Source organism: Ixodes scapularis, unplaced genomic scaffold, assembly GCF_016920785.2.
Source record: "Ixodes scapularis isolate PalLabHiFi unplaced genomic scaffold, ASM1692078v2 PGA_scaffold11__112_contigs__length_91849675, whole genome shotgun sequence".
In the NCBI taxonomy this organism is placed as follows: Eukaryota; Metazoa; Arthropoda; class Arachnida; order Ixodida; family Ixodidae; genus Ixodes; species Ixodes scapularis.
In genome coordinates this window covers 11,428,179-11,455,867 of record NW_024609837.1, presented here as the reverse complement: position 1 = coordinate 11,455,867, position 27,689 = coordinate 11,428,179, and the positions used below count along the sequence as shown (strand labels likewise).

Here is a 27,689-nt window from a genome sequence, read left to right as displayed (position 1 = left end):
ACCTCCATGATGAGTAATGGCGTGCAAAATTTTCATTATTGCAGTTGGAGATGTCTCCTATGTGGAGCTGTTTGAAGATGAGAACGGCAAATTCCGCGGATGCGGGTGAGTGCCTTCCCGTCTGCGCATTTAGCATGGCCGCCTGACACCTGGCTTTACGCAGGATTGTTGAGCTGAAGGACAAGTCCTCCGTGCCCAAGGCCATTGAGGTTCTCCACCGGTACGAGATGAAGGGGCGCTTCCTGGTCGTGAAAGAGGTGAGCTACACGTGCACATAGGCGAGGCTAATCAGATACATCCTCCAAAGATATGTGCTCCAACCCTCTGCAAGGCATGCCCTAAAAGGCATAAAGGCATCCCCTTCCAAGATACATCCTTCAAAAAGAAAGGCATGCTCTAAAAGGTATGCTCCGAAAATACCTTTCAAAAGGTATGCTCCAAAGGTATCTTCTAAAACGCATTCTTCGAAAGGCATACTCTAAAGGCTTCTTCCAAAATGAATCCTCTCAAAATCATCCTTCAAAATGCATGCTCCAAGGTCATCCTATTAAGTGCACCTTCAAAAAAATACTTCCCCTAAAATGCATCTTCCAAATGTCATCCTTTAAAAGGCATGCTCCAAAGGCACCTTCTAAAAGACATCCTCTAAAAGGCACGCTCCATACATATCTTCCAAAAAAAAACATTCAGCCTTTCCAGTCTGGTGAAGAAGGAAGACCAGCGGAGCTGTACAATGGAAAGTAATGGCCTGCCGCAAGTCAGCAAGCAAGAGTGGAAAGGCTGCCGCCATCTATGAGCGACGGCGGTAACCAGATACATGGCTTGCCGCCGTCGCTCATAGATGGCGGTAGGTGTTCAGAGTTCGGTGTCTTCATTTTTTTGTGGGGGACACGATGCTAGGGAAACTAGCCCTTAACAGCTCCGCTGTAAAACATGCTCCAAGGGGCATGCTCTAAATCTGCCTGAGGAACTCATCACTGGCTGGGTCCTTCGCAATTGCAGGACTTTGACGTGGAGCGTGACCGGATGGGACGTCCGGTCCCGCGTGGCGGCCGATCCGGCGGCGGGGGAGAGCGCATGTCCATGATGGACGACCGGGACTACCACCGGGACGGGCGGGGTCACTCGTCGGACGGCTACGGCCGCGGAGGTGGCGGTGGCGGCGGAGGTGGCGGAGGGGGCGGTGGAGGCTACAACACCTACGGACTCAGCCCCCAGTTCCTCGACTCCCTTGGCATCGTGGGGCCGCTGTCCAACCGCATCTTCGTCGCAAATGTGAGTGTGGACAGCGTTCGTTCCGCACAATCCGGCACTCGCCTGCGTAAGTGCAGTGTCCACAGTGGATCCCACCACTGTAAAACGAGCCAGAAAAATCAACACCTGCACACGTAGAGCTCGAAACTTGCCAGAATCAATGGCGGATGTGTTGGCAGACGACCATAGAGATCAAAACAGTATCAGTGGCAGACGACCAAGTTAGCAATGGTCGTGACTTGTTGCACCATCTGGCGACTGGTGCAGCGAGCAGACGGCCCACTGTGTCGTACGCTCACTGCATCTGTCGGTAGATGGGGTCACAAGTTATAACTCGGACAAGGTCGGTCGTCTGCGAGTTACACGGACGACCGACTTTGCCCGAGTGCAGAACATGCTAGACAGGTGTAGCATTTATGGGGCCAGCTCATAGGGTTGTTGTGGAGTCATGCGACACTAATGTCAATTCAAAACCGCTCTAACCGTGTAGCACTTGTAGGTCTTTAGTCAACACCACCTGCCACCGTGACATGTGACACCGTAATATCAGGTCACACCATGACGTGACATCATTGCTTCACATGATGTTGCACTGACATCTTTATATGTTTGCAAAATTCTCACAATGTGTCCTTCAGCGGCTTCCAAAAGGAAGAGTGCAGAGAGACCATCTAAATGCTGTGCGTTTAAAACAGCCTTAAAAAATCCCCCAAAAAACGGCAGATTTTTTTTTTTTTTTTTATTAGAATAGTGACAGGGTAGAAGTACTGTCCAGGAAGTATGACGGAGGTCAGTGCGACGTGCCCTTGTGACACCCTCCGTTTTCGCCAGCCTCCTCCTTTGTTCAGTGGGGGAGGCGGGTGGTGCCTGCGGAGGAACAGCAATGCCTCTCGACGGGTGACTCCTGTCGAGGGGGACACACCCTTTGGCCACTTCATGTGCGCCCTGGTCTATGAAGCCACCACATATTGTGTCGTTTCCTCGATTTTATTTGAAAGTGTTTAATTAGTGGGTTATCTCCCTCTTGGATATTCTTTCTGGGGCAGCAACTACACTGGAAAACCTGTAGCGTGCACAAAGCTTACACTCCGTTCACCCCTAAGCCGACACTGCGATGGAATCCACGGTAGAATCTCGACGATACAAATTTCTCGGGGTCGCGCAAAATATTTGTATCGTCCAAAAATTTTAGTTTCCAAGATAAGCCCTGAGAAAGGTAGCAACATATGCATACTTGATGAGACCAAATGGCCCTAAGTAAAAAAGAAAAAAAAAATTGCTTCATTCTGAAAGGTAGTGCAGCACCGTAAGTATTGCACCGCCTTTGGTTTTGGCCCACTTTTATTTGATTTAATATGGGCTTAAGGTTTTTTCTATGCTGTGACTATTCCAACCAGGGTGTCTAGCGTCTAGGAAAACCGGGAATTGTCGGGAAATTTTCAAAAGGCGAGCCCAGTCAGGAAAAATGAGCCGGAAATGCCATCGAGTGTCCTGAGCAAAGACTTGAGGACTTGGGGGCAGAAATATAGGCAATAAATTCTGCTTAGAGTGAGGCGCGGGCTCTGCTCATTCCATGTAGAGTGTGCTACCCGATGCAAAGAGAACTGACAAATCCAGTCCAAGCCATGGATTGGATTGGATTGAGAGCGCGACACTAAACTATTGGGTGTTTCAAGGAGCGGCCAGGCTCTTTAAATCGATCGCGAAATTCTGTGTCTTAACCTATCGCGCTACGATTTTGTGCAGCGTTGTCCACAGATGGTGCATTTTGTTTTGGTAAAATTTAAAAAGCGCAAACTTACTGAGGAAAAAGTAAAGAAAGGAAAAGGCTTAGCTCCTATGGAAACGCAGCGAAGCCACCTGTCTTCAAACAATACGTCGCCGTTTCGCATGGGAGACAAGAGATGGCGGAAGCGGTCGCGATGCATACTTCGCCAATGAACGAGCATACGGCACCAGAGCCGATGTCTTTAGCAGACAATCTTTTCAACTCAAAAGCGGAGCGTGTTCCGATGGCGGCAACAGTAACAGAAACAAAAACGGGTGCGGTAACAACGAGAACTGCAAAGCAGACGACATCCCGACAGACCATTTCTTAATCGATTATCTGACCATTCAATATGTTTTATTAGTAAGGATGATGAAATAATGCATTGCCAATTGATATCAGAAAACCTCACTCCGCTTTTGAGTCGAAAAGATTGTCTCCTATAGACGCCGGCTCTCGGCACCGTATGCTCGTTCGTTGGCAAAGTTGGCGTCGCGACCACTTGCGCCATCTCTTGTCTCCTGTGAAAAACGGCGCCGTATTGTTTGAAGACCGGTGGCTTCGCTGCGTTAACATAGGAGCTAAGCTTTTTTCTCTTTACTTTTTCCTCAGGTAAATTCGCTCTGCAAATTTTACAAAAAAAAGCACCATCTGTGGGCAACGCTGCACAAAGTCGTAGCGTGATAGGTAAAGAAACCGAATTTTGCGGTCGATTTGAAGAGCCTGGCTGCTCCTTGAAAGACCCAGTAGATCCAGTTAGAGCTACTAGATTTAGTAAACAAATAATTGGGTTGTATTTATGGTTATACAGCCTAGAACTTGGTCTGCTTCAATGGACGACGAGTAACAAATGGGAAAGCCGCAGACTCCAATCAAATCAAAGCCTTGAGCCGAAAGTATCCGAAAGTGCATCTGGCGGCCATGTTGCTATTTGGTTATTGACGTGTGTGGTTGAGCATCGTGTTTTCATTGTGTTTCCGGAAGTGGCCTTTTCACTGACGATGTCAGCGGCAAGAAAGTGCTTGTTTAATCCGGACTGGACGAACCCAAATATTTCAGAATATGCAAGTTAGATTAGGCCCGTGCAAAATAATCCTCATTGTGCTCAATGCTCAATGCCTTGTGTTGGTATGGTCTTATATATTTAACAGCCTTTAGAGTGGTCAGGGAAAACCTGGAAAAGTCAGGAAATTTCAAAAGAATAATTTGTGAGACACCCTGTCCAACATGCATGACCAAAAAATCGCTCGTTAAGCTATTTTGCTACCCTAGACTCAACTAGAGAGCACCGGCTAGGGTAGAAAGCCATAGCCATTGCTGTGTAGCTGTGGCGACCGTGGCCCTGCGACAATCGAAGTTTCTCATGCCATTGCGGCCACTCTTCGACTGGTGTGCCTATGGAACAGGGTTGTTCGTGGCTTATTGGAATGTGATCCGAGTTGGAAGAAAGGAATATCGAGGCGTCCTCGGGGAGTGCCTCACGCAGGTGACCCAGCGGCCCCGCGATGTTCTCTACCTCAACATCCCTCGATTTTTTTACTCTGTATTTTTGAGAATTGGGGGACTTCACCTCCTCAAGTTCGGCAGCGTTGTTCATATCGTCCACCGCGGCCGGAGAGAGAGCATTCACACTGTCCCGAAATGTAACAAAAATGTTTTTTTCGGCCAGGATTTTCAAAAGTTTTGTATTGTTCTGAAGTTCGGGTCACCCGCGATCACGTCATCAGTATTCTACTGTAAGCGCTTACGGATCATCACCTGACCCTGCTCTCTGTGTGTGAATATGGGCGATAGTGTAATGAGTTGGCAAGAGGTCCACTGGGTTCGTATCTTCCACTGCCTTGTAAGCTTAGTGGTGAGCGGAGGATACCCTAAGATACTGCAGAAGCACCAACTTCGTTCAGGTGCCCACTATCAGCATTTCCCAAACTTGGGAACTCTGGAAATTATACGTTAACCGCTCGGTTCAACCGGAGAGGCGCGCTTGTCTAGATTAACCCAGTTTTCACTGAAAGCGAGGTGGGCATTCCCCCAGTGTTTTACGGTAGGGTGAAGTACAAAGTTTTGGCAAAGTGCAGAAATAGAAATGCCACCCTGCATTTCTTTTTTTTTTTTTTTTAATTACTGTTTTGCCAGCCTTTATATGATCTATTATGAAGAATGGTGCTAAGTGCTAATAGTCTTTTTACAGAAATATCCAAGCACCAAGTAAAAGCTGGTCTAAAGAAAAAAAAATTAAAACAAATGCAGTTCGCACCTGCACTTGTCAATGTCTTGTTTTGGTTATTTACTTGGAATCTTTTATTCAGGTGGGGCAAGTATGTGTACCTACATTCCCAGCATTGTCCTTGTAGCCTGGCCAATCTGTCAAAAGGTCTACTCTGTGAAGCCATATACACAAAACAACCATATGTCAAAAAAAAAATATGCGTATGATGAAATTTAAGAAGAATTGCGTACTTCACAAACTTCTTAGCTAAGTGTAGCTTATGAAGGTTTTCATGAATCTGGCCACTGTGTTGCATGAGTAGTGTTTAACTTTTTCAACTGTCCAGGGCCTGACAAGCTAGGAGAGGTTATTAAAAAAATAAGAAGTTAATAAGCATGTCATGGCAGTAAGTAGTCTGGTGATCACTTACAGGCTTACATCGTAAGAAAAGATGTGGTTTGGGTTCGGTCAGTCTACATTCTGCGAATAATGGCATTGGTTAATGTTGCTAGATCAGCTCAGTCGCAGAACTACTCGTAGACGCCGCTTGCGCACACGGCACCCCTCTCTCCCCCAAGGATTCGGCTGTCGTCGTTCGAAGCGCCGGTTTCAGAGACTGCTGTTGCCTTAACTACAGCATCCTCCGTAGAATCAACATGTTTTGAAGTGCAGCGTCTAGATGGCGCTTCACCGCAGCCTCTCAACAGTTTTGAACCGCAGTCTCTCGGCGGCACTTCGAGTGATGGTGGTCGTTTTGAAAGGGAGAGGGAGCTCCGCTTCTCCGCACGAGTTCTGCAACAGCTTGAGTAGCGTTGGTGGTAGTCAAAACTGTCTGGGAGTAATGATGTTGGTCAGAGCTGATTACTGATTGGTTGGTTGGTCGGTCAATGTCTCTTCCGCAGCTGGACTACAAGGTGACGAGCAAGAAGCTCCAGGAGATCTTCCGGCTGGCCGGAAGAGTGATCAATGTGGACCTGCGGACGGACAAGGACGGCAACAGCAAGGGTCACGGCATCGTCGAGTTCGATCACCCCATCGAGGCTGTGCAGGCCATCTGTATCCTCTTCCGCAGTCTTAGACCGGCGTGTTGAGCGTCCTATGCGGCGATGCATCAAAAGTGGTCCCCAACTGGCAACGAACGAAGTGGCGGGGGTGGCACGTCGTGCCGTTAGTTGTGGCGATTTGTCGCAGGGGTTCTGGCAAAATAGAGGAGCGAATCCCAGGGTCTCCTCCTTGGTTGCATTGTCCCAGTTTGTTGCCGTGGCTACGACCGTTGGTGTACTTGGGTTCCTTGACCGGTCTCTTCCCGCAGCCATGTTCAATGGGCAGAAACTCTACAGCCGCTCCATGAGCGTTCGCATGGACAAGTACAACGAGGACCTGGACGGAAGCTTGCCGTCGAAGCTGCCTAGTGAGTGCATCCACCTTGGGCCCCGTCTCGGAGCACCCTCGTAGGGCCCGGATGTTTCGCCGACACCTTCTTAAGCGGCTGCGTTTGACCGCATTCTGTCGGGATACGGCTGCGAGTTGCCGTTAGTTTGTCGTACTAGGTGCGCCGATCCATTGAAAGAGTAGCTTGGCACGTGGCATACGATGCACGAACGTTACCGTGATTCTCGCCTGCAACGCAATCCGGCATAGTCATACATTGTCTTATGCAACTGCGCGAATGGGCCTTTACCGTTTTTAGCTTTGGCGTCGCGACCGCGGTTTGCCTCGCTGCAACGTCGCGAGTTGCGTTCCTTACTGCTCGTCGTTGGCTGCGGACGAGTTTGATGGTGTGCGTGAAGAGCGCGACAGAAACCCTTAGCTTGACTGCAACTCCGTCGAACGGGATTTTGTTATGTTGCCCTTATTTCCATCGTTGAAGACGCGGTAAATCCCGCCGAAGCTCTTGTGGCGAGCTTTCGGCCTGTCGTGGAAGGCTGACCGGAACGGCGCTTTTGGTCGTGCACGTCGCCGATGCAACCGCATTCGGTGGTTCTATAGGAGACACCAGTGAATTCGACGCCGCGTACCGGGAATGGAAGAAGCGCAGGAGAGAAGGTCTTTTCGACTCTGTCGTCTGCTTTCGCTGCTTGGTTCTCGTAACCAGCATAGAAACAAACATTGTTTCCAGCAATTATTTTTATGCTTCCGCCATGTCATTGCTGTGCACTGACTAGAAGAACGTTTCTACCGTCGAAAAATCGCTTTGCTTTCATATGTAACATAGATTTTACGCTGCAGTGGAAGAAATTTATGGTGGTGAGTGTGCTGAACGATGAAAATGACCTCCCTTTGTTTGCCATTTTGCCTGACCAGCGCACCCCCTGTAGTTCGCCGGAGTCGCGAATAGCGTTCCAACAAGAACAGCCGGTGGAAAAAAAAAAGTCGACTTTGGGGGACATTCCACTAAGGGGAACTTTAAGGGACATTTAGTTTACCTGTTTGTTATAGAAACACATCAAGAAACTGCTAAAAAAAGATTACCGTACAAACGTGTTGCCCACGGCGTGGAATCATTTGACAAGATTAGTCCCCCCGTCCTAGAATTTTGCACTAGCAAACTGTCACGAGGAGCGTCACTTTCTTAAATTTGTGTCTTGCCCTCAAACATATCGTCGGTTGCCGTGGTCCGACTTTACTTAGGGACAGTTTTTGGTGTTTTCCGTAAGTTCTTTGCCCTTCGTGAGGAGTTTGGGGTCTGTGTTTTTGCAGATGGACTGCAGAGTGTTGGCAAAGGCCTCGGTGCTGGAGGCAACCCTCTGAACATGAGCGGTGAGTGTATGTCTGCACCTACTTTACCTCCTGCCTGTGTCATATAAACTCATTGTGTTAAGGTTTAGTGTAGTGAAACAGTGTTTAAAGTTGTTGTAAAGGAGATGGGAGCTTTTTGTTTTCTCCGAGATGAGATTTATTGTTCTAGTCGTTGTTTTACATTCATGCATTCGCTGCCATAGCACAAAAAAATGTCCTCGACACTGCCAACGCACTGAGAAGGGAATAGGAAAAGGGCCTTTCTTTGCAACCCCTTCCTCAGAAACTATGTGTAGCATCTCTATCTAAAACTGCTCTGCTGACTGACGGAGTGTAAGAACTCCGCGGCTCCTAGAACTTTTAGGAAAAACAATGTTGCATAATGTTTTTTTTTTCCATGCCCAGTTTTGAAGCATGACGTCTAACCATAACTGAGCATGACGTTCAACCACGCTTAGTGGAAGTGAAGACTGTTCTTTTTTAAAGTCTAGACATATTTTAAGCCTCGTCCCTTGCCAATATTTTTCTGTCGATTGCAGCAATCGGCTCTCCCAATAGCTTGGTGGGAAAGTAAAGGCTACAGGTTTGATTAGAGTGCAGAGAGGGTTTAAGCGTTATGTTTGGCTTGCTTGCCTTGTGCACCAACCCGACGTCGTGCCACCGTGGCGGGGCTGCTGTCGACACTGTGCGCACAAATCTGACTCCTGCGAGCGCGCAGTGCCCACACCTGGTGTGGGCAATAGATCGATCTCAGCAGCCAGTTTGACTATGCCACCACTGCTGCAACACACCGAGGGAACTTAAGTCTTTCAGCACGGGCGGCTACCTCGCTGGAGCTCTGTGCGCGTGTAAAGTGCGACACGTCACAAGCCCCCTCGTGCACCGCCGTCTGCGTGCGGTGAACTAAAGTTACGACGGCGTCACGCAGGCGCCGAGCGCTTAGCGAGATCGGTCTATTGGGGCACTGTTTGAAAACAGTGTACAGTGCAATCCGCTTGTAACGATGATGAGAAAATCCAAAAATTCAAATGTTATAACCGATTATTGTTGTATGTGGACTAGAAACTGATTGTTTCTAGTCTAGAGACTAGAAACTGCTCGATAAGCAGTAGGTTGTTATATGTGGCATCGTTATAAGTGGATTGCTCTGTATTGGCATGTACCTATACTCCGTTGCAACCTGAGAACGAAGGGCGAGGGTAAGATTGGCCGGGGAGGAGGAAGCGGACGGAACGCTGGAGAAGAGAGGGGAAACCTCCTTCTCTCTTTAGCGTTCCGTCCGCTTCCTCCTCCCCGGCCCGTCTTACCCTCGCCCTTCGTTCTTAGGTTGCAACGGACTATAGTTTGTGCATGGCATCGGAGTGGAGCTGTCTTCCTTTTGTGCTCCCCACAGCGGCGGCGATGGCATCGATGGGCCTGACCCCACCGGCGGCCGGCATGGGCCTGGGCAGTGGGGGCGCAAACCCGGTGGCAGCGTCCCTGGGCCTCGGCGGCATCGGCAGCGGCCTGGGGGGCAGCCTGGGCAGCGGCATGGGAGGGGGAGGTCTGGGCGGCGGCCTGGGGGGCTTGGGAGGGGGCATGGGGGGGCTGGGGGGCATGGGCTCGACGGGCATGGGGCTCTCGGAGCGCTCCCTGCTGGGCTCTGGGTCGGGGAGTCTGATGGGCGGCGGGGGCCTGGGCTCCCCCACGGGGCTCCTGGGGGGGCTCTCGGGGGGACTGGGCGGAGGGGGAGGGATGGGGGGCGGTTTGGGAGGGGGTCTGGGTGGGGGCTTAGGAGGAGGCCTGGGCGGGGGAGGGGGCAGCCTGGACTACGACCGACACCTGGGTGGAGGGGACAGCTACGGACGGTCGCCGCGGTCGTCCGACGCCATCATCGTGCAGAACGTGAGTGGCCGCCTTGCTTCGTTCCTTTTTTGCCCATTTGCGTTCTGGTTCCTCGCTTTGTTTCGTTTTTGTTGGTCCTCGAAAGCATTCCTCGCATGTCTATTTGGGAGAGGTGTTGGGGAGATAGATTTGGGAGGTGTTGCGTGGACGCACTTAATGGGTACTGTTGGCGCTTTTTCTACAGTTGGTGGCTGGTTAAGGGCACAGTAAGAGGCTCTGCCTCAATCGTCAGCTTTCTATCTCTGATTACGCTTCTGCGCGTGCGCAGCCAAAGCCTGACGGAAGCCAACAAGCACATGCTATACGTGGAGCTTCCACTTCATTCTTAACGTGTCAATTATACTACTGTTTGTGCAATGGGGCTAAAATGTAAAGCTGGAATAGCGTGGCAGGATGTTTGTTTCGCCATACAAAAACCTGGATCGCGTACTAATGATACCAGGCAGGCGACATCTTTTTGTGTTACTGCGTCCTTGCATATTTTTTTGCATTTGCCGTAACTGATACTTCTCTGCTAGGTATGCGGGCCATTCACATCTCACTGAGATGGTAATTGTCTGCACACGTAGTAGAGAAAGCACACTTGCATTCATTGTGTACTTCTACACTAGTACAACCAAAGAACTTGTCAGCCAGTTCTTTTTTTTTTTTTTTTTTTTTGAGAAGATGCTTCAGAAACTCGTAAGTCAGTCATTCCTGCTCTGAGCCTGCTGTACAGTTCATGTTGCGTGCCACATGTGACCAGTGTAGTTTCAGCAAGTGTGGACCAAACTAAGAAGTCTGTTTTCAAAAATGTGTATACCGTAACTGACTTTCTTTCTCGAGAAGCCAATTTTCACAAAATTTGCAATCCGAAAGCATTGCAAAGAATTGATTGTGCAAATGCATCACTCTAGGGTGACAAATGCATAACATACCGCTTCCATTTGCAATAATGTGTGCCCTCAAAATGTTCCGGCGAGCCACATTTCGCACAGTTCTCAACATATGATGTCCACAAAAATAAAGTTTGCAGTTGAAGTGAAACGTGGAAAACAACTCTTAGCTTTTTTTTTTTTTTTTTTTTTTTTTAACTTCATTTTTATTATTTGGGAGGAACTTGGAAGCCATACTTATTTCATCACTAAGTGACGCTAAATATTTTGCGAGTTACCATTGTTTTTCTTAAGTACTTTCTCCGTTATTTTGTTTAGATATGTATCAAACATGGTGACAAGCTGAAAATCACAACTAGTAATCGTGGTTACATGTATCCTGGCTAGACAAGGCCCATTTTTCCACCAATTTCCTCACAAATGTTAGCGCACTGTTGAACTGTGTCCGCGACACCCACGTAAATAAAAAAAAAAGATGTAGCAAAATTTTTTAGACAAATTTCTACAAAAATTGGCTTGTCTGAGAAAATGAACCGGTATCGAGATAAGGGAAGACAGCACACCACTCCAACATACCGCTTTCGATGGACCTATGAGGGCAGTCTGGGAGGTTGTTCCCTGCCTCGTTTTCCGGTTATCTTTTCTATTCGCTCGGTGACCCTGATCTAGTTGGATTGGATGCCGGGCGTCCTTGCGGGACCAAAATATTGTCCCACTCCGATTAGGACGTAAACAACTGACTTTTGTTGGGAGCAACGTGGAGACAGAGACAGTTACAGATGTACCCGAACAATGCACGTCTTTGAATCGGTGCCACGAAGGGACCAACTCGATGAAGCAAAATCAGTATCCACTGGCCAGATAGATGTGGAAGAAACCGGCATGTTTTGGGATTCTCACCGGCGTGGATAAAACCGATTTAATTTTTAACCTTCATCTTCGCGAGGCACTTAGTTCGGCGGTTTCGTGCAGCTGACGTGTCCGTCATCTCATCTTTGGCACGCTGTGCGGGAGTGATCTCCGTAATCTATGTTATACTTCGCTTCACCTGACATCTAAGCGAAGTCAATGCTACGGATTGTTGGGGCCGATTAAACGGCATCGAAAGTGCAATATCGCGGCATTCGTCGTCTTTCTCTTAGTGCGCAACCGTTGACTAAACCAGTTGGGCCTGGTCTATGTCCCCGTTACTTGGGCACTTAAGTATGGTCGAAAGGTGTAGTCTGCAAACTGAGGAAAGCGCCTAAGCAGTACGCAGGCTGCTTTGGAGCAGACGACGTGGGAGCACCGGAGTGGAGAAATTGCTTTTGGGACAAGTGTTGGAGTGGGATTTCTCAGATCGCGCGGGTTAGCTACCGTATTTACTCGCATATTGAAGGCACTTTTTTCCCGAAAAATTTACGCATATAGGGGGGTGCATTCGTTACGCAGGGTAGAATTTTTACGTTTTCACACTTAGTGCAAATGTCATATTAGGTGCCAATATGACACGGCAAGTTACTGTGGCACGTCTTCACTGTTGGAGGCTGGTCAGGGGCGTGCCACAGTAACCGTGCTTTATAAATTGCGAACCTTAGGGGGTGCTTTCGGTTTGCGTTTTGCCGAAGGAAAGGCGCCCCACAGAGCTCACTCGGCACGGAGAGCAATGCGACTGTTCTTAGACCTAACCACTTTCACAATATCACTGTCCGAAAGCAGACCACAGACTGCGGCGTGTTTGGGGCCGAGAGATTCCTCGACCTAAGCTTTGTCAAGTGTGCGCGCCGCTCTGTTTCACGGTTGATCACTTCCACATCTACGCACTTGCAGCCATTACGAGAGCGGCTTGGCTTGGCCTGACCGCTTGGCGGCAAAAGAAAATTGGCTTGGTGAGCTTGGTGGCTAGCTAAGTTGGACGCAATTCGAGAGTCGCGGACAGGGTGTAAGATAGACAGATGGGGAAATGGCCCATAGAAGCCTACCGCAGCGCCGTGACCGGATTGTGTACTCGTCTGCTTGCGGGTACTCCCGGTTTGCGACAGATGGCGCTGCGGCGAGAGGAAAAAAAGTCGAAATCGGATTTGCGTGGAACTTTATGGGAGAGTGCGCAAAATGAACCGAGAGCACGACAGTCCTCCATTGAAAATCCATGAGAAACTATCTCCGTCAGTTTAGCCGGTCGCCACCGGTCGCCTACCCGGAGTGAGAGTTTGCGGTGCTCCACATAGGTGGCGCCACAGAAAAAGAGAAAACCGAGGGGGACACAATCCGGTCGCTTATTTGGCTCTTGTTTCCCCACCTGGTCGCGGAGCTGGAAATTTAAGGAGCGTTCATTACGTGAGGGAAAAAAAAAAAAAAAGCCTAAATATTGGTATTCATTGGGGGGCGGGGGGGGGATGCATTCATTATGCGAGTAAATAAGGTATTTACGGATTGCTTTAGTGTGTCAGAAAAATTGTTTGGACGTGCAGACGATGATGCTGACATTATTTTGAAAGTCGACAACATTAGGTGGACGAATTAAGCCTCAAAACAAGATCAAGTTTGCGACCACCAATGTATGCAAAAATTCAGTCTTTTTTTTTTTTGGTGTTGTCAGATTTTAAACATTTGTTTTTTGCATGTTTACTGGGGGGGGAATTAGTTGTTGACAATAAAAAAAAAAAGTTGATCGAAAATATAAGTAACCGAAGATGTAACCTTTTCGATATCATTCATTTTTACCGCTTTTTGATTTTTAAAACCCACGTCCCTTCTTAACAGGTCAAAACAACATTCTAAACTCTGGTAGCCCATTTTGCATTTGTAAACAAGCTGCTCTCTTTCTGGTTCTTTCGTTACGCAGCGCTACAGACCCCTGATGGGTTCAGACAAGCGAGGGTCATATAGATACTGACGGCAGTCTGGCGGAGAGTAAAGTGCACGAAAGGGCCAGCCAATCGGTTGCAAGGAGGCACTGCGACCGGGGCAAGAGAGCAATCAAGGCATCGTCGTCGACAGAACGAAATAAACGGTTGCACTGAACCAAAGTTGTCCGCCGGGAAAAGGGGTCTTCTTTTCACGGTCGGACGGTCTTCGTTTCTGATTTCCTCTGCATTCTCGCTGCGAGCATACTAGCTCGAGTGCTCTGTCCGGAGCATGTTGAGATCCTGCTGTTCGTTGACGGGCAGTTGGTCGAAGAGGACAGTTCATCCAACGGACAGCTGGTCGAAAGTGAGCATTGTTCTTTCAACTTGCGTTTCTCGTGCATTTGAAACAAGTGGGCCGTAACGGGTCGTTCGTTTAATTTCAAGTTAAGCGTGCTTGGGTCAACAGCTCCCTCAAAGTTCCACAGAAGACGGCACGTAAGAATCTCCGTGCGCGTGTTGCAGTCATTACTCAGGGTGACCCAGGGGTCGTCCAAGCGAAGAGTAGGGGCTTTGGCACGACGAAATGCATGCTGCAGTAGAACCCGGTTGATACCTTCTCGGTTGATGCGTTCCCCCTGGCTGCTCCTTTCACAAACACCGGTCCCGTCGAACTCCCGCAGGAACATCTGCATTGGCTCTCCGTTTGTCGCGTTAGTTTTTTGTGGTTCTCAAGTCTAAGAACTGCCGTCCAACGCAGTCGGCACGAAGCGTCAATTTGCCTGGCTGCCCTCTTTTTCTGCTCCTCACCCACTTTTTCCCCTTTTTCGCTCTCTGCGCTCTACTACTTGTCTCAACGGGCATAACCCTTGCCAGACGAAAGGCATTCAGGTCCACCCACTTTTTCCCCTCTTTGCCTCTCTGCACTCTACTCTTGTCTCAACGGGCGTAACCCTTGCCAGACGAAAGGCATTCAGGTCTTGCCACTCACCAGTTCATCTTTTCATCTCTTTCTCTGACACATGCATGTGCAATCTTTTCTCGTTTGCCCTTGTTCCGCTTGTTTCGAGTTGGAAGTTTGTTGTCCCAGATCTGGCCTGTTTTAGTCGTTGTCCCCCGAAAAGACTTGTCAGCAGGGTTCTACTGTACCTGGCCCGGTGGGTCAGGTATTGGCCGATTAAAGGTGTATGAATATCCGTCCATTCCCCTATTACATTGCAATGCAATCTCTTAAGCTGCTGGGGTGCTACTTCAGTCGCTGTTCAACTGACCTTCAGTGTACTCCGAGAGTGGGGAGCTTTAAAAGAAACGTGCTTTCCCAAATTCAGTATATTGCATCATTTAGTTGAGCAGTTACTTTTGGGCATCAGTGGCAGACTACTTTTTCACCGTTCCTGGTTCAGTTAAATTCAGTTTCGGTCGTGACGAAAAAAAAAAAAAAAACTTTATGAGGGTGCATTGACATGCGCCTGAGCTGAGCGTCGCGCAGCACTTGTATCCGCGTTGTCCGTCGCATCCTGCTGGCGACTCAAATACACGGATCTTTGGTCATTCGCTTGGGTGCATGTCTTCAGCTGCTTCTTTTACTGGCCAACAGCCCCGGGGCTGTGAACAGGAGGCGCCTAACTTGCCAAAGAGCAGGCGCTTCAGCCCCTTTGAGCCAATTGGAACGACGGCGGCGAAGCGCGCGACGGCCTTTGCCAACGGTACAGTGGCAAGGGCACAACCCAAGCAAGTGGAGAGGAAAGGCTCCCCTCTTATTTGGACCTTTTTTTTGCGGGTCCCAGTCTCTTTCACTCCTAGAAGATTAGTTTGTCACTCGAATCTCATACAGAAGCGGCTTTCCTCTTGCTTCCTTCTTTGGCTTCCTACAGCACCGCGTGCAACTACCGAGATATAGTGCAACGAGAAACGGGGAAAAAAGAGAAGAGCATGCAGAGACGTCAGAATGGTGAACTTTAGTTGGAATGGTCAAGTGGGCAGACCTAAAGCTAGCTGCTTTTGTCTTTGCTTACTGTTCGAGCGTGTTCGAAAAGTGAGGAGAGAAAAAGGCAGCTAGCTTCGTGTCCACCCACTTGACCATTCCAACTAAAGTTAGGCATTCTGACATCTTCGTGCACTCTCGTTTCTTCCTCCCTCGGTTTCTCGCTGCATATTCACGTGTGCCCGATTGATGCACCGATTGACTCGTAGCCTTCGCAGCTTGCGCAGTAACTGCGAGACGAAGTCTCAGCCTTGACAAGAAAGAACGGCGCCACCCGACGGTTCCTCGTCGCACCTTGGGGTTTGGGATCACGTGATCGCTTCTGCGCTTTGTTGGTAGGAAGTAGGTTGACGTGTATCGCTTGTAACTCGCTATTTTGAACGAGCTTTTAAGGTTAATCTTGACCTAATCTTTTCGTCGCGCTGCTCATCAAAATTTAACTGTGTTTACGGTTGCGTCGTGGACTATGGAACGGGACGCGGTTTTGTGTTGTTGCATTGCCCAAGACCAAGCCGGTTGTGGTCGTGACTTCGGAGGCTTGCCTGGTGGCCGGCGTATATCCCGAGGCCAGTTTTCTTTTTTTTCCAGCCCATCAGGAATGAAGCAAACAGAAATCAATCGTGAGGATGGCCGAGAAACCATCGCAATAGACAATCCTATCAACAGTTTTTTTTTTTTTTGGTGTTTTTAGGGTGTTGGGGTTCGCAAGAGCTCATCTAGGGTTGAGGTGCACGCACGCCGAGCATCACCGTGGCATTATTTTCTGCGGTAACTTTACGGTCTCGGTGTTCGTCCGACGTCGTGTAACTGGCTTAGCTGCCAACACACGTTCTAGCTCAATCCCTGTTGACTTTCGTACCACCATCGCCTCGGATTAAAAGGGAAGTACTAGAAAAATAAAGTATGCATTGTATGATGCGTGGGTAATCCGTGCTGCAAATGCAATCAACGAGTGTGTCCCTGCAACGAAAGCATCCATCACCACCGTGCAACGTTCAAGCTATTCGTGCGGAAAGGGTCAACTGACAAGCAAAAAGGGTCGCACATATGTTTTATTTAACGGGGTAGCCTGTCATGGCACGCCGCAGTCGTGGGCAGTGAGGGACAAGCGCCTTGCTAGGCCTTGCCTGTTGAGTATGGCCACTCGAGCCAGTGGGATCGTTGTCGTCGTTTCCAGAATTCGAGGGCCGAGCAGCCGTCGTCGGGCATTGTAGTTAGGGGTGTGTATTTCTTTTTTCGCTGCTTGAAGTCGGGGACCCGCACATAGAAGTCTTTGGTTTCCACAACGAAGAATCATAGTGAAGTTGGCGGCCATTGTAGGATTCCGTCGTATCCTATATGAAACTTGCGGTCATTGCACTTCACATATTCTGGTTTGTTCTTAGGTTTCATCTTAAGCGAGTTCTTTGTAGGAGGTAAGGCACTTGGGCTAGTTGGTGATCCATGTTTGTGAGGGTAAAAGCGCTAAAAACAACGGACGAGTAAAAGAAACGAACAACACAAAGTGCTCTGTGTTGTTTGTTTTAGCGCATTTAACCTCACAAACGAGTTCTTTGTAATAGCAAAAATAAAATATACTCGACAAACGGTTTCTACTGCTATGTGTTAAATCACTCAACCAAAGCAAAGAGGAAGAGATTTCTGGCCCCGTCGTGCGATTCTGGTTTCTACATCGTGATAGCAGCGCTCCAATCGATCCTCCTCGGGGCTAATAGTCGGCTCGGCCGGTCGCCAAAATGTGCAACTCTGGGTAGGCCTAACCAACGAATGATATGACAGGAGCTCCAAGTCGGTTCAGTAGGCCACTCTGAAATTTTAGCTTGAGGTTCCCCGCATGAGAGGGTGCCGCCTGTCAAACCAATCTTGATTGCCTGGTGTGTATGCAGTGCAATCCACTTAAGCAATAATTTAAAAACCCGATAACCCATCATCATTGTATCTTGACTAAAAAGTGATAATTTCCAGTCTGGAAACTGGTCGTAAGTGGTACATCGCTTAATCTGGCAGATTCTCCAAAGTTGGGTGGCCATGGGCACGGTCGCGGGAGCTGCGATCGACCGTACCATGCCACAACGACGAAGTCAATGAAGCTCTTTTCTGTGGTGGGCAACGCGCGCACTGTTTGTTGACATCGTTATTAACTCTTTTCCTGACTGCGCCCATTGACCTTCGATCCCCGGTGATCTATGGTTTCCAAGCGCCGTCAAGAAATTGAATTTAGTACGGAGAATTATGTACTGCAATCTCGTGGATAGCCGAAGAATGCCAATTTTGGTTTCAAGGTAGGTAGGTTTAAGCCTCATCACAAGGTGGTGGGCTGTCAAAAATAGTTCTGGGAATGGTGGTTGCACTTGTCTAACATGGCTACCAGCTTGCATCTGTCTTCGTAACAAAGATGGCATTATTTACATACTTCAGCAATATTGTGGCATGTTTTTTTTTGTTTTAGACCTCTCGAGTTCTGGGGACACTTTAAATTTGTTGTTTATGGCTCTTCAACAATGGGCATACAGAAAATTGATTTACCGCTCAGCTGCTGCTTGAAATGGAGAGACCAGATTGGTTCTTTTAAGGTAGATAAAAATGTGATTTAAAGGTAGAACAGCCAAAGAAAAAATTTCCAGGTTTTACTCATCAGAATGAACGGAAGCTCGCACTTTACCACCGCGTGAAGCCAGCAACAGCTGACCCCATTTTCCGAACGCCGTCTGCTAGCCGAAGTTTAATAGTTTTGTAATGTGCAGTTGCAGACTGTCGCCGCGAAGCGGCATGAGCACAGGTGGAGGTGGGTTAATGCGCTTTCTAGTGATACATGCACCGTCTGAAAGGGTAATTTGGCGTTCGTTGCCATGGTGACGGTGATGAAAGCAGACGGCTTCTACGCTGCTGAAGAACACAGCCTTCAATGGGCGGAACGTGAACAACAAGAATTCAAAATAAGGACTTAACACAGAAGGCTGGTTTTCTCCAGCTCCTCATAATTTGACGAGCCTTACATGAAAAGAGTGTTTTTGTATTTTTTTTTTTTTTTGGCCGTCCTGCGTCCTGTTCTTTTATTCGTAACGTGGGGCTAAAGTATCGAACTGCCAATGATTGTATTATTGACTTCTCGTGATGCGTTGGGTGACGAGATCGAAAATCCATACAATTTCCTCTTTCACACGGCTTACGACGTACGTTCATCTCAATCCGATGGTTCAGCTCTACCTATCGCTTTACACGTACGCCCAAAAAGGGCAACATGCTTTCTTCTGCCTCACAAGTGAACTGTATTGTGGGGGGGAACATTGTTTAAATCTCTGTGAGAGCCATTAACATATCGGTGGTCAAATTTGACGGAAAGTGACATTACACGGCACTTTTTTCTCTATATGCTCCATAATGAGATTCGCAACACTGAAAGATACCGGGCTCCCATTCGACAACCATTTAGTTAGCGGTACACCTCTCCATGGGAGGCAAAGAAACACTATAGTCAGTTACAGGTTAAGAAGGTAGCGGCAAATGCCCCTCAAAGGGAATCAGATATCCCTCCGCCACCTCCGCATCCAATAGCGTCCCACCGTTTCCGTGACGTCGCGGCCAACGCGCGAGGAGGGTCTTGCCCTTCTGTAAATATTTGCTTTATCTTTCGACTTTGACTTAGCATTGTGGAAGCCACGAGAGGGAGATTAGAGTTCTCCCCCACCGACGGAAACAAATACGACTTTCGGGGATTAGCTTTCCCCCCGATGGATACAAAGGCTGCTTTCAGGGGCTCGGTTCCCTCTCTGATAAATACAAAGGTCGCTTTCTTTAAAAGTGGGATCGGAGACAAGTGGGAATCCATTGCAGCGGAACAAGGAGCGTTTCCAGTGAACTCTTCTTTCGACTGCGGAGAGATTTGAAACGGGCGCATCACACTTGTGGGAGGAGCTTCTCCTACCTTCTTGACTTGTAACCGACTATAGTGCAAAATCTTAAAAGCAAAACGGTATCATCTATGTGAAGCGTTCCGTCATTAAGTAAGCGTTCATGCGCAACATCACTGCCAAGATCAATTGGAACATTGTTAAAAAGAGAGACTATGTCAAAATAGAATGCACCCTCATGCGAAAGAAGAGTTTGCGTGTGAACTAACTAAACAAACTTTTGAGAGTTCTGAACAGAAAAGCAGTGTTTTCCTGTGACGGGTGCCAGCAACTCTACAAACTATTTTGACGGATCACGCATGGGTCTCAATATAAGAAACAGTCGGGCGTAGAGGGTATTCTGGTTTGTGCACCTTTGGCGGGCCACACACTTTCGGTGTGCAACCATCGGAGGAGAAAAACTGGCAATACAGGGAGTCGTTTAGCCTTCCTTTCTTTCGGAGCTCTTTGAGATGATCAACCAACGAACATCTGCATTTCATAGTTGGGTCTCGAGAGTGTTTGACAAAGTGTGCGGGATCATTATTAACCCTGTGGATTTTTTGGTCGTAGTCTTTCTTTCTCAATAAGGTGCTTTCAGAGAGAAACGACGACTAAAAAAACTGTGCATTATTCTTTTTGTTGCTTGTTAGGTTAATGCGTGTGTTCATGCATTAACATCACCTTTTATTTATTGACGAATAAGGTTGTGCACCTTCATAGATTATTTGGATGGTGTCTTTTTGCCATCTGAGCTTGTTTCCACACCTGGGAACTGATCTTGAAGTTTGGTATTCTCCGTATATTTTCGATACAATGTGAGACGGACACCACCTGCCGAAGAAAATGGAATGGAAGTGTGCACACTAGTAAATTTATTTATACTCTATCCTGTTTTGTGTCGTCTAATTGCTCACATTCTCGGTAGTGTTTTCAACTGTTTTGATGAGCTCTTCGCAAAGTGTGTTCTATCCATACGGCGAGCAAGCGTTTCAGAGTACGTCTTTGGCTCCTTGGAACGTAAGGAGGGGCACGTTAATCGGACGACAACATAAAAATGTGCAGGGAGCGCGATAAAAAGGCAGCCGAGCACGCTTCACCATTGGTTGAGCATGCGAGTGCATTTGCCAAATAAATGAATGCAAGGAGCAGACAAACTTACATGCATTTTTGGAAGGTTAAAGTTATCTACTATTAAACAGCTCGGTGCTGTATAATGTTGGCTTAATTTCAGAAAGTTGTTTAATCTCTTCTCCATGCCTGAAAAGGGTGAGAAATTGTGTGCCACTGCCACATGATCAGTGCAACCATCCGAGTTAAAGGAATGTATTGGAAACCACAGCACGTTGGAGAACACTTTGGTTATAACAGATGCAAAACAACTCCAATCTCGGCTCCAGTTTGATTTCTTTACGTTTCAGTGGTGCAACTGAGAGCGGCTCAGAGCAGGAATCTTAGTGGTGCAATCAACTATTCCAGTGCGGCAGATGTGCGTTCCTTCCTTCATTCGTCCCGCAGTATGTTTTCTCTGTACAGGATTAATTTCTTGCCAGGAGAATGATCAGCAAACTTGTAGCAATATAATTTCCCCCGCAGCACATAAATATCGAAGCCAATGATGCAAATGAATACCAAGTGATGCTCTGAAGCAAACATTCTTGTTCATTTTGTCTGGAAGTGTGAAAAAGAAAACAGGCCTGTTGTCACGCACACGTGCGCATCTACTTTAGCAGGTAAAAAGCATGTCTTTCAACTGCAACCGGCCAGCTTAAAAACAATTATATGACTTGCGTCATGTCCAGCAGACCTTGTAATAAGCCATGTTTTGGGGCAAGCTCTGCTTTTCCCAAAATATTGGACGCAAAAGCATCCGGAGACAGGCGAATGCGGCTGAAAGAGATACTTTCTGCTTGGAAAATACGACAAGCATCCGAAAAAACCGCGAGCGTGTCTGGGATAACTGGTCTTAGTTAGATTTCGATTCTAAACGGAATCAGTCCCTTGCTGAGCTTGCTAATCCCGACAACGGGCTAGAGGGTGGCCGGAAGTGACGTCGACTGCTCCTTGCGCTCTCTCTCCAGCTTCCGATGAACTACACATGGCAGAACCTGCGGGACCGCTTCAGGGACGTCGGTGAGTGGACGCGCGGCGGACGACTGCCGGATACCCGGGTGCGAGCTCAAGCTCTCCTTCTTGGTTCTTTTCGTGCAGGCACCGTGCGCTACACCGACGTCAAGGGACGCGGCACGGCGGTGGTCCGCTTCAACTCGGAGCGGGATGCCCAGAGGGCCGTCGGTATCCTTTGCCACCAGGTTGCGCAGATCCTTGCGGCGAGTGCCCGCCTCGTGCCCATCGTGGCTCGTAAAAAAAAGTATGGGGACGGCTGGGCCTGTGCGTGGCAGACGAGTCCGTTTCCGCGTTGCCGCGCGCTAGAGTGACGCCCGTGAGACGCTGCACGGCGCACTATGGTTATGTCGACACGAGGTAGCCGGCACTGTGGAGGTCTACTATAGATGATGTTGGGGTAGGGAAGGCTGCGGACCTTGCCTTTTGGGCGGTATTGGCGCGGGGTGCGTGGCCACGGGACAAGTTTGCTGCGTTGGGTCGGCTGCGATGGCTCGTGGCATCGCCGTGACAAATCGAGAGGGGGAACAGTGTAGCTCCGCAGAGTAAGCTTGGTCTCGGAGTGGTGCCACCTTGGCCATCTTGGTGCATAAGAATCATTGTTGCCGGTTATGTGAAATCGTAGGAAAGTTTTCCGTACTCCAGCAGCGTTAAAACGGTTCGCGATGGGTCATACTGACATCACCCGAGCTCCTCGACGCTGCATCCAAAGGGCCCGTGAGATAATCCGAGATTGAAGCGCCGATGCTGTAAGCGTGGCCTTGCTTAATGGTTCGAGCTCGAACTACGGCGCCTAAAATGTGTCCTCAACCGGTCTGTTGGCCACCCCGTACCACCTATGTATCGAAAGTTACAAAACCTTCAACCTATACTCTGTCGCACCATATTTCCAGTCGTAGCGGACGCCACAAGCCATCCTAGCCAATCCCGCTGTGGGATCGTAGCACGTGACAATGTCTCTGAGCATCGCTGCGCCCCATCTCCAAAGTCACGTGGCGCTCGCACGGCCTTTGATTGGCTCCGATGACTCGTAGCATCCACTGCACTTGGACGTAGGGTGCAACGGACTATAAATCTCTAGGGAGCAGCTTTCAGTTGAGTAGCTTTTGGCTAATGTCTGTTACTTTTGCCAGTACTCCTGTGCCATGGGATTGTGGATAATGCACAAACAACCGAGGAACACCTAAGGCAGCTGAACCGTATGGAAGATGGAGCATAAAGGGGGAGGGGGGGGGGAGTCAGAACATGGCTCCTAGTCGAGCATTTATTAAAGTAGAATTCGCACTGGCTTTCAAAACAGAACCGCGTGGCGGTTGCGCTCGTTTTCATCAAATGACGCGCATGAAATTGCATTGGATCTTTAAACAACTGTGTTTGCACCTGTGGTTCAATTGCCAGTGTGAATAAGACATCAGCGTCGTGTCCGTGACACGATGATGTCGTGTTTATGCAATGACATCAGCGTGACGGTCATCACAGGGTCACGTGACTATGTTGCCTGACGCCGCGATGTCGGTCGACATCATGATGTCGGCTGTTCATTCTGAGCTGGTGTACCAAAGAGACGGCAGCTTTTCGTATGTAACAACGAACTCTAACACTTGGAACGCTGCAAGCCTCCTTGACTGTCCCGTTCCCAGACATGATGAACGGCATCCGCATCGAGAACCGCCAGATCGAGGTCCGGCTCTACTGATCCTTTCCCTCTCGCCCTCGGGCCGTCTTCACCATCCTCCTCGCCACCTTCCGGTCCCGTCACTCCACCTCCCGGGTTGCCGTCACGCGACCGGTTCCATCGTTGTCGTGCAGCGGACCGCTCGTTCGCCTCACTGTGGATGCACACGGTTCTTTTCTGTCTTACGTGATTTGCTTTTCTCGGGGATTTGCTGCGTCCTTTTTTTATCGACGTTATTTTTGCACCTGTCCAAAGAGTCCCGTCCAATTGGGTGGTGTCCATTCTGCATCGGGGATTTCCGGTTTTGATTCAACGCACTTGGGTTTTCTTGCTTTTTTTTTTTTTTGTATCGCGCGGTTTGGGATGATTCACAGGTTTTCTGGTTTGTACCAGTCTGTTTTAATTGACCGCTAAATCTTTTTGTTTTAAAGGTTTTTTTTTGGGGGGGGGGGGGGGGGGGGGGTTGCGCTGCCTGGACATTCAAATTGACATTGGCCTTAGCTGTTTTTTCTCGTTTAAGAGGTCCTAGACTCATTTTTATTTTTTCATCAAAGCCAAAGCAAACGTTCTCTTCGGGTCATTCTTTCAAAACACGTCATCCACGACTCCGGGCAAATCCGAGGCGTAAATGTTCCCGACTTCACTTGTCTCGAGATAGAAGTAACCGTCATCGTCTGTCGTAGGCTTAGCGTAAGCCTTGTTTGCAGATTGCTTTCATTTCTTTTTTTCTTTCCTTCGTAGTGACACTTTTGTACGTTGTCCGAAGACGCTGCTTTCCGTCTCGCCACATTTCCACGCTGTCGGAGGCGACGAAGCAACGTTTTCTGCGCGCTTGTGTGTTTTCTTTTTCCCCGGACCAAGAGGAAGCTGTGGATTCTGGAGCCAGCCTCTCCACTGCAGTCGAAAGAGGAAGGGACGGACACAGACCCGTGCGAAGAAGCTCCGTTTCTCGAGATAAAGAACGGCCCGTCTCTTGTTAGTCGTAGAATAAAGCTTCCCTGGTCCTCTCCTGTCCTACATTCTTCTTAACTGTCCAGAGTCCAGCTGCGGTTGTTGTCCACGATTTCCAGAGAAAAATCAGTCGGACTAACCCTGCTGCTGCTTCTTCATCAAGGTGCATTCCAAGCTAGACTGTTAGTGGTAACACTTTGTGAACTAATGTTGCTCAGTTTAGGGGCTCAAGTACGAGTGAGAGTAGCGCCGATTTGGATATAACCAGGTTGCTCGCTGCTACATATAAAAGCAAAGCCTTGCTGGTGCTTTTTTTTTCTTATGTAGTAAATTTGCAATTATTTTTTAGAGCTTATTTGTTAGCCAGCAATCCATTGAAGTAGTTGGGTGTGTGTTGAGGCGGGGATAGTATACAGTCCTTAGTTTGTAGAAGGTTGTCCTTGTGTGAATGGGTTTGTGCTAGCAGTGACCTGTTCATTTAACTACTTGGTAATATACAGATACTTCTAGTGCATGAAACTAGCTTCAAGCTGTGTAATCGTCGGTTCTAGTAACGCCAGCTTTGAGCGGCGGTGACCATTGAGCTCCCAAGTTTTTGTTGGGTTCCAAATGCTTCCAGCATTCGTAGAATCCTAATGACGCAAGAACAGGTAAAAGCATTTGGTGGATGCTTTGTAGAAGCACCTCGAAGTCCCGGTTTCCGTGAGGATTGGAAAAAGCGTTCTGATCACGGTTTCCTCGGTGGTGTCTTTGAGGAGCTGCAGTGGTGATTTCCTTGCTTTTAATCGGGCAGTGTTCAAAATGGTGGCTTTGCTGAGTCATCCACTGGGAGTAGTTTAGGATTGCCTTCAGAAAGAAAGTGTCCTGTGGCCCTCTTGTTAGGAAACTCCCCGCAGCCATGACTGTTCTACTGGAACATTTGTCTTCCCCTAGTTCTTTCAATTTTACACTGGGATGTCCATTGGTGGAACGGTGCAGCTATAGCCACAGTCCTTAATTTTGCACTGGATGGTTCAATGGCGGAATGGTGCAGTCGCAACCACTGTCCTCCCAATTTTCTACTCGAATAGTCCAGTGGTGAAGTAATGCAGCTACAATCCCAGTTTGCAGCTTTACACTGGAATAGTCCAGTGGTAGACTGATGCAGGTATTCCCAGTTTTATACTGGGATAGTCCAATGACGCAGCCGGAACCACAGTCCTTTCAATTTTACACTGGAGCGGTGCAACGGTCGAACGATGCTGCTACAGTCCCAGTCCTCACACTTTATACAGAAACAGTCCAATGATGGAACAATGCAACTAGAGTCTGTCCTCCCAATTTTATACTGGGATAGTCCAATGGTGGAATGATGCAGCTACAAGCACAGCCCTTAATTTTACATTGGGGTAGTTTATTGGTGGAGCGATGTAGGTGTAACCCCTGTTTTCCCAATTTTTCACTGAGATAGTCGAATGGTGAAATAATGCAGCTGGAATCCCATTTTTCCTAACTTCATACTGGAATAGTCCAGTGGTGGTCTGATGCAGCTATTCCAAATTTTATACTGGGATAGTCCAACGATGCAGCTGCAGTTTTACACTTGGACGGTGGAACAATGCAGCTACAGTTCCAGTCCTCCCAATTGAGTAATGGAATATAGTCCAGTGGTGAAACAATGCAACTGTCAGTCCCCCAATTTTATATGGGATTGTTCAATGGTGGAGTAATGCAGCTACGGCCACAGTCCTCGACATATGGTCCAATGGAGGACTAATGGAGCTGCAGTCTGTCTTCCCAATTTACACTGGAACAGTCCAATGGCAGGGTGATGCAACTGCAGTCCCGGTCCTCCCAGTTTATACTGGAATAGTCTCATGGTGGAATGGTGCAGCTGCTACCTCTGTCCTCCCAATCATACTCTAGGATAGTCCAGTAGTGGAACGATACAGGTACAGTCCCAATCGTCCCGACATCCACACTGTTCCTAACTTCAGGAGGAAGCACAGAAAACAGAAAATTGTCTCTCTGGTCCTTGACAGCGTCCATCATTGTCCAGAGTGTGTTAACCAAGTAACCAAACTGCCCTAGTGTTTCGTTTGCTTTTTCTTTTAGCACACCTGGATATGGCTGTTATTGTCATTACTGTTCACAAACTAACGGTTACTTTTCTGAAGGCTCTCCGAAAGATTTCCTCTCCCTTGGCTACATTCTCTTTTTTTCTTGGTACATATATGCGATAGGGGAAAGGAATGCTGCGGGATCTGAGAGGCAAACCAGACGTTACCTCCCTGCAGTCCAGGTTTGGACACGGTTGGGGTCGCAACAACCGGCCGCTGTCCGTAGAGGCGGCAGTGCTCTTCCGCGATACGTTTTGGCAGCTGTCTGAACTGTAGAGTAGTTCTTGACTCGGCTGAACTTCCATTACGGCACATCATTGAACGTGGCCCAAGCCAGCAGCGAATCCAGTGGTTGAGTCCATGCTGCAGCACTTTGATGGTGGAGGAACGGAGCCATCTACAACTTTTGCCGGTTTCTTTGGTACGTCCTCCAAGTTTTGCATTCTTTCCGTGCAACAATCGACCTGGTCTCGCCGCAGGTAAGTCGGGGAGGGTCTTCTCTTGCAGGTTGCGTCAAGTGCGTAGCTGTAAAATGTGTTGAATAAAAGATTTGACGATATCTAACCTCGCACCAGTGGGCACGTTGGTCTGCAGCCTTTGTAGGATATTTACTGTCTGTGCTAATGCGCACTAAACCACTTAATGTAAGAGTCTATGGTCCTAACTCAGTCTATAGTCTAAGCATACTAATAAACCAAACTACATTCATGTGCAGGGGACTTCTTCAATAAAATCTGTATCGAAGATTGATATCCTGGGAACTATTGCAGACACAAGAGGGCTCTGTCGCTGTATAGGCACTGCTTGCAGAGCCAGAGTATCGCATTCTTTTTCCTTTCGCCGCCATCTCCGTATTGGCAGAGGAGTGGTGACGTGGACGGAACTGGATCCATCCTTCGTGGGGGAAGGATGGATCCAGTCTATTAGGATGTAGAGCCCGTGGATTAGTTATGACCATTGACTCGCAGAAAGTGGTTTAGTGCCCCTTTAGCTGCGCACAAGTCTTTGCGAAGATCCAGTACATGTTTGAGCTTGCAAGCACAGTTGAACCTCGATTTAAAAAAAAAAACAGATTTTACGAATTTCCCGATTTAACGAACGAATTCGGATTCCCCGCACAGCCGATGCGCGAGGTCTCCCTTCCTCGATTTTACAAAGTTCTCGATTTAACGAAATAAATGGCGGGTCCCAGTCACCTCAAAAAAAAGGAGTTCAACTGTAGTTTCTTTTGGGAGTCCATTGGAAATGTTGGAAAGCGTGGCAATGCTGTGCGCACTCACATTTTATTCCCAGGCAAGTTCTAGGAGCATGCACTTTCCTTGGGCTCATTTTTCTAGCATTAGCAGGGGTAAGTACAATACTGTAAACAGCCTAATTACTTCAAGGACCTAATTTTTGCAACTTAGAAAAAT

The 27,689-nt window shown here is 48.3% G+C and overlaps 1 protein-coding gene across 3 annotated transcripts in view; it reads left to right on the top strand.

The window, feature by feature from the left end:
* Positions 1 to 24,241, top strand: part of LOC8043614 (myelin expression factor 2) — a 29,867-nt gene extending 5,626 nt beyond the window's left edge. For 2 of the 3 annotated variants that reach the window (XM_029974530.3, XM_040207492.3), the window contains exons 3-12: positions 45 to 105; positions 164 to 257; positions 1,003 to 1,275; positions 6,134 to 6,287; positions 6,544 to 6,642; positions 7,932 to 7,991; positions 9,364 to 9,854; positions 21,510 to 21,561; positions 21,640 to 21,723; positions 23,193 to 24,241. In XM_029974530.3, the coding sequence (XP_029830390.2) occupies positions 45 to 105; positions 164 to 257; positions 1,003 to 1,275; positions 6,134 to 6,287; positions 6,544 to 6,642; positions 7,932 to 7,991; positions 9,364 to 9,854; positions 21,510 to 21,561; positions 21,640 to 21,723; positions 23,193 to 23,248 (1,424 nt within the window). In that variant the 3' untranslated portion in view covers positions 23,249 to 24,241. Of the gene's footprint in view, positions 1 to 44; positions 106 to 163; positions 258 to 1,002; positions 1,276 to 6,133; positions 6,288 to 6,543; positions 6,643 to 7,931; positions 7,992 to 9,363; positions 9,855 to 13,553; positions 13,738 to 21,509; positions 21,562 to 21,639; positions 21,724 to 23,192 lie in introns of those variants that run through there. The other variant, XM_040207493.2, reaches the window with a different exon arrangement.
* The last annotated feature ends 3,448 nt before the right edge of the window (positions 24,242 to 27,689 follow it).